The sequence below is a fragment of the Quercus suber genome, unplaced genomic scaffold (assembly GCF_002906115.3).
Source record: "Quercus suber isolate HL8 unplaced genomic scaffold, Cork oak 2.0 scaffold_907, whole genome shotgun sequence".
Taxonomy (NCBI): Eukaryota; Viridiplantae; Streptophyta; class Magnoliopsida; order Fagales; family Fagaceae; genus Quercus; species Quercus suber.
Genome location: NW_027070331.1, coordinates 122,334 through 129,452, shown reverse-complemented (window position 1 = coordinate 129,452; position 7,119 = coordinate 122,334). Strand labels below are relative to the sequence as shown.

At 33.9% G+C, this 7,119-nt stretch overlaps 1 protein-coding gene across 1 annotated transcript; it reads left to right on the top strand.

The window, feature by feature from the left end:
* The first annotated feature begins 1,895 nt into the window (after window positions 1-1,895).
* Window positions 1,896-6,110, top strand: LOC112026386 (signal peptidase complex subunit 3B). The gene is made up of 6 exons (XM_024059067.2): window positions 1,896-2,279; window positions 2,390-2,437; window positions 3,128-3,190; window positions 4,202-4,255; window positions 5,397-5,483; window positions 5,756-6,110. Exons 1-6 carry the CDS (start codon window positions 2,154-2,156, stop codon window positions 5,879-5,881), a joined length of 504 nt encoding a protein of 167 aa, XP_023914835.2. The 5' UTR covers window positions 1,896-2,153; the 3' UTR covers window positions 5,882-6,110.
* The last annotated feature ends 1,009 nt before the right edge of the window (window positions 6,111-7,119 follow it).

Here is a 7,119-nt window from a genome sequence, read left to right as displayed (position 1 = left end):
CCCATCTAGTTAAACATTCCATGGCCTTTGGTTCAAGTTAGTGCACAAGAAAAATATATTTGATTAGACATCTTTTATGGATGCTTATAGCCAAACTAATGCAGGAGCAGAAGATTCAGTTGCAGCCACATTTTAAAGTTCTTTGAATTATTCTTTTACATTTTTCTTTTCTTATGTTCTGTGGGGAATGGGGTCAATAAGACAAAGTTGAACCCTTGTACGTGTTGAGAATAACAGCTTCTTCTAGTTTTTTGAAAATGCAACATACTTCAATAAACATAAGTTTTTTTTTCTTTCTTACTGCCATTTCTTGAACTCAATGGCAAAAACAGAACGATTCTTAGCACATGTTAATGTACTAGAAACATAAGGGGAGGTTTCCTGACTTCCTTTTATTTCATATTTGTATGTGATTTGATTTGCTTGAAAATAGGCACTAATGCTACCCCCAAAAAAAAAAAAAAAATTCTACCTAGCCTAAGTCCAACTAAACCCATTAAAATCAGGTTACCAAACAAAGTGTTTTAACCAACCCAGAAGTTTTGATACCTCACATTTCCAACTGCTTGATCTCCTTGAATTGCATAACAGCTCCCAACTTTTTGTTTAGGGAGAGGCTAGAATAAAAATTAGTATATTTAATGCGGCATCTTTATTGTTTCTTCATACCCATCAAAGTAGTTTATACATAGATATGGAAGCCATATCATCTAAAGTAACCATATCTTGCGATACATAAAGAAGTAATGCTACAGATACAATAGTTTTCACACTTAATTTGTCAATTTTTTTTTTCTAATTTTCATCGGCCCACCACTAATATTATTTTTTTTACCTATCAATAACAACCTCCAATCTCAACAATTATAAATATTTTTTTGCCTCTAGATTTATCATATATTATAGGGCCATAGAGCCTCAATTTTATTTTATTAAAAAACATGGAGTTACAATAAGATATTAGGCACTAATGCTACCCCCAAAAAAAAAAAAAAAATTCTACCTAGCCTAAGTCCAACTAAACCCATTAAAATCAGGTTACCAAACAAAGTGTTTTAACCAACCCAGAAGTTTTGATACCTCACATTTCCAACTGCTTGATCTCCTTGAATTGCATAACAGCTCCCAACTTTTTGTTTAGGGAGAGGCTAGAATAAAAATTAGTATATTTAATGCGGCATCTTTATTGTTTCTTCATACCCATCAAAGTAGTTTATACATAGATATGGAAGCCATATCATCTAAAGTAACCATATCTTGCGATACATAAAGAAGTAATGCTACAGATACAATAGTTTTCACACTTAATTTGTCAATTTTTTTTTTCTAATTTTCATCGGCCCACCACTAATATTATTTTTTTTACCTATCAATAACAACCTCCAATCTCAACAATTATAAATATTTTTTTGCCTCTAGATTTATCATATATTATAGGGCCATAGAGCCTCAATTTTATTTTATTAAAAAACATGGAGTTACAATAAGATATTAAGATTAGAGAAAAAGAAAATGCCAATGGGATTCTAGCTAGATGATTAACATTTGCCCATTTCTTAACTTGAGAGGATATATAAGGCATTCAACATATGTAACCAATATCTCTCATAGGGGTGGGTCTAATGTTTTTAGAGTTTACCTTTATATAAGAGGTTAAAGTATTAGATGGTTATATAAGAAATCTGAGATTCAATTGCCGTCTATACTAAAAATCGATTGATTTCTTAATCTAATGGTAAAATGTTATCATCAAGTACGGATACCCTCCAAAAATAAAACCATTATGGGCTGTGGCTCATATAGAAAACGACAGTTTCATTTTAGCACTGCCGGGCCCAGCCCAAACTGTTGAAGTTGTAGTCCACCCTCACTCCCTCACCGTTGGTAAATACAAAAAAGTAACGTAAGTAAAACATGTTGAAGCTGACTCTTTAAATTAAGAAAATCTTCGATCGTCGGAGAAAGATTTTTAAATCTCCGACCTCAAACACAGATAGAGAGCCAAAAGAGTGTGTGTGTGTGTGTGTGTGTGAGAGAGAGAGAGAGAGAGAGAGAGACTGTGTTTGATAAATAGGAGTGATTAAGATTATTACCTAGTATATTAGATCTTAGTTTGTTTAGGTTGAAAAAAAAAAAAAAAAAAGAAGACAAAAATGCATTCGTTTGGGTACAGAGCCAACGCTCTGATAACGTTAGGGGTTACCGTACTTGCCCTCATGTGCGCCATGGCTTCTCTCTCCGACAACCTCAATTCCCCCATTCCCTCTGCCCAAGTCCAGGTCTCTCTCTCTCTCTGCCCCCAACAACCTTAATTCAATTTTGTTTCTTTTTCAAAATTTGGGGAATTTGTTTGTCTGATCCTATGTGTTTGTTTTTCCTGTCATTTTAGGTACTCAATGTTAATTGGTTTCAGAAGCAACGCAATGGAAACGAGGAGGTAAACAAAATTTTTTTTTTTTTTAATTTCGTTAAATATTGTGTATTTTGGACATTTATATTATAATGTGTTAATTGTGTTATGGGCTTTTAGATTGTACAGAAAAATTAAAATTTTCAATTGATTTTGACCCAAATTCGAATTCTTTGTGCTTGCAATGTGTAATGATTATGACAATAATCTATGTAGAATAAAGGCTTAAATGTACTGTTTGTCTCGAAAGTGTAGCTTTTGAGTGATTTTAATCCTGAAGTTTGAAGTTTGAAGTTTGATCGCTTTTGGTCCCTTAGATATGACATGGCCGAACTAAAAATTGACATGCCATCACTCCATAGGGAGTGATCACTTTAAGTTTTTCAGGGACTAAAATTGATCACTTAAAATTTGAAGGAATAAAATTGCTTATGCGCTAAGGTTTAGGGACCAATAATATACTTTATATGCATGTAATTATTGGTATCAGTGAAACCAAGCATCACTAGGTATATGGTTATAATTTATGAAAATGAAAATGTTTGTGACCAATTTTTTCTCTTTTGAAGCTGTGTATGGTAGGTAACTTTTTGGATGATCACGTATTTGTTCTGTTATTGTGTTTTGATGTTTTTATGTGTGTAGACTCTATAAGAACCATGCTCTCTGTCTTATTTTGAAACCTTTCTTATGAATTTAAACTTTTGTTTGATACAGGTTAGCTTGACATTGAATATCTCAGCTGATTTGCAGTCGATGTTCACGTGGAACACTAAACAGGTTAATCAATCAACCAATTATGCCACCTGCTGCTGTCTATGTCTTGTCTCCTATTTAGTGTTTGATTGGAATTATAGATTTAGTTATTTTCACAGAGCTTTTACGATCTCTTTTGTTAGCGTTTGAAGTTTTTTAGCATTCTTACACTTCCTCTTTTCCTAGATTTGGAAATTATACTTTTTGCATCTAAGCTATTATCCTATCAATATGGGTGACTCAGTACTAGATCAAAAGTGATTGAAGCTTGAATGGCTTACTGTGGACCTTCAGATATGATACCACAAATATCACTAGCTATGTAGCACAAACATATCATGAATAGTCATTATAATGTAGTCCAATCACCAGAGTGTTTTTACTATTGGACGTTTCATAAGGCCTAATTAGTAGATCTTTCTTATGCACACTTCAGCCAGTTATGCATTGATTTCTACTAATTCGTTTTCTGATTCACTGCTTTATATTCCTCCTAATCACCAGAGTGTTTTTACTATTGGACGTTTCATAAAGCCTAATTAGTAGATCCTTCTTATGCACCCTTCGGCCAGTTATGCATTGATTTCTACCAATTCGTTTTCTGATTCACTGTTTTATATTCCTCCTATTTCTTAAGGATTTATTTACTGGCATCTCTCTATGCTGGACAACTAAGTCTGGCAGGAGAGCTCTAGAGTTTCTTTTTATTACATTGACTTTAAGACCATATAAATCTGAATCCATCGTTGATAAATTCTACATTATTCTAAAGTCATTATAATCAATGAAACCTTACATTGATTCAAGATCTCCTGAAATGTTGTTGATTTTTTCTATGTTTTAAATAGTTTATGTTAGGGTCAAATTTTTGAGTAACTATTAACTACCCTATATACATTGAACACACTGGTCACAGGGTTCCACTTTCTATTTTTCTGCAAACTGTCCTTTTCCCTATATTACTACTCACTGTCTAATGAATTTGAGTAACAGTTGAATTTTGCATTTTATCTCACCATTACTTTAGTGCTGCAGGTCTTTGTCTTTCTAGCAGCTGAGTATGAAACCCCAAAGAATTCCTTGAATCAGGTATGCTCTAGTGCATTATGATGCACTACTATAACAGTGCTATTTTTTTATTCTTTCTTATATTGTTTTGTTTAAAAGGGATGCTTAACATTTATGTTGCTGGATAATATGGACTAGGACAATCAGCTTGGGATAATATGAAATGGAGGTTGCTAGCTTGAATGTCCCGATCTCCATCCCCGTGGGGCCATATTACTTATTAAAATATACTTTTTATCTCACCATAGCTACTTAATTGCACTATTTGGAAACAAATTCTGTATACTTATTTAGCTTTTGGCAAAATTGGGTTTTGATGGGAGGCAATAAGCAGTCTTCTGTAGGGTAGTACGTTTCCTGTCCTTGACTTTTGCCTTGATTTGGCTAACTAAGCAACAAATAATGTTAGTACAGCCGCTTATCGAAGTTTATGTTAGCATAGCCACTGAATTCTAAGTTGCCTAAGGAGATTGTCCATTAAAATTGGATGCCTCACGTTTAGGACAAGTGACTGATTGTGCCTCTATTTGCCCATGGCACATCCTCTAAAAGTGTTACACTTCCTCGTGGTCAAGTGTTCTGTGGCTATATATTAATCCATGACTGCACAGGTCCAGAGGAAAGTTCCACTAGAGCTGGAGAAGCCCAGACTCCCTCTTCCAAGGAGAGTATGAAACCTTTTCATAGACCAGAGAAGTTTTTGACAGTCTCCATTCCCCCCACCATTTGGCCCAACTGCCTTAAAATCTCCACCAGTGGCTCTTCACAATCTTGCTTTTAATAGGATTCTTTATACACTGCAATAGGAAACTCTAAATTTCAGACCCATTCATGACTCTCCATGGACTCCATTCAAGTGGTATCTCACCCTGCCATGGGGCGCCTTTTCATGTTCAATTCTACACACTTTTCCACTTGATATTAGCTGCAAAAGTAAGACAACACAATAACCTTAGTATCCAGTACTTAACAGGCGATGTGGTTCCCTTTCCTCCAAAAACATATTATATATATATATATATATTAAATAAAAAACATATTATATATTATATAAGTCTGGGCTATAGTTCTTTAAGATGATTTCTTGTGCATGCTTATTGTCTTAATCTGGTCCCTCCTGCATAATTTGATGGGTTGGTTGGATCTTATTGTTATGGAACAGGTTTCCCTTTGGGATGGTATTATACCGTCTAAAGAACATGCAAAGTTTTTGATTCACACCACAAATAAGTATCGCTTTATTGATCAGGTAAGCCTTTGGTATTTAGCACTTTCCATGTATAGACCAGAACTGGCTGGCCTACGTAACAAGCATACTTTGACTCCTTGTATCCATATCAGATACCTATTTCATAATTTCTTAGTAACTGTGCTTCTCATTTGGTGGTAGTCACTGTGCTTATCTAGCAGGACAGTGATTGTAGATATAATCCAATTTTTAAGTCTGTTTTTAACATAACCAAGGCTTACATTTTACTGAGTATGACTGGTGATCCGTCTTCTTCCTTTTGTTACTTTCAGGGAAGCAATCTGCAGGGTAAGGAGTTTAACTTGACTCTGCACTGGCATGTCATGCCCAAAACTGGCAAGATGTTTGCTGACAAAATAGTTATGACTGGATACCGTCTGCCAGAGGAATATAGATAAGGATGCCTCTCTTGGAATTTTAATGCAACTATAATCTTTGTTACATGAGGGGTATTTGAGTTTGGATTATCTCAAAAACGAACAAAGGACCCTGAAATTAGTGAAATTTTGTTATGAGGGATTTAGTTTCCTTGTATGATGACCATCAAGTAGTTCATTATCATGAAAAGCTGCTACTAGTGAATGGTCTATAAACTTGAGGGTCTAATGGATCTATTTTCAGGCTGCATTTTGATTTAAGGATTTAAAATTAAGTGATTTGAAGAATAATTGATTGATATGAATTTGAACAACACATGATAGATTTAAGCTTAAAAAGATTTTACTCCAACAAAACTACTTGTTATGATTTTTTGTTTTTTGCGAAGATACTTGTTATGAATTTGGCATGACATGTTAATTCTAATTAATTCAAACCTATGTATTAATAAGATTTTAATCCATACATTAACTTCATCAATTTTATATAATAAAAAAATGTATCCAAATCCTCCTCTAGAAAAAAAGGTCGAATTCAAATTGCAATTTGTGCCATTATGGCTTTATGCCATTGGAGAGTCTCCTAGATGAGGTGGTATTACGTGTTTCTGCTACATATATGATGTATTCACCCTATTTGAGAAGGCAGATACATGTAATGGAATGTAACGGAAACACGATAGATTTTCCTCTCTTGGACACCAGTGCTATGCTAGTAGGCTAGTAAGTGGCAGAACCATGGATGATAAATTTATTCCATGGCCAAAGATTAAAGATGGATCATTATTGAAAGTGTGTGATGGGGCCTCCTTGTAATCAATTTGACAAACAACCCTTCAGTACCATATATCCCACTTGATCACATGGATTTATGATTTATCAGATTCCAAAATAATCTAATTCGCATAAAGTAAAATTTCACATCCCAATCAAGCATCCAATTGAATTGAACACAACACAAGATTCTGACTCGTCATAAGTGCAAGAAGTCCATGATTCCCTCGGCAGAAAAAATAACCAACCGGCAAGTAAACTCTTCTCTCTATTTTTTATTTTTTTGACGTGAATGCACTTTTAGTCCTTATATTTTAACTTTTTTTTTATTTTAGTCTCTACATTTTATTTTTATCACTTTTAGTTCCTAAACCAATTAACGCCCTTCATTTTAGTCCTTAAAACACTATTCTATCACCAAATTAACAGAAAAATTGACGGATTAATAAAAAATTATTAAAAAATTATTTAACATTTTTTAAATG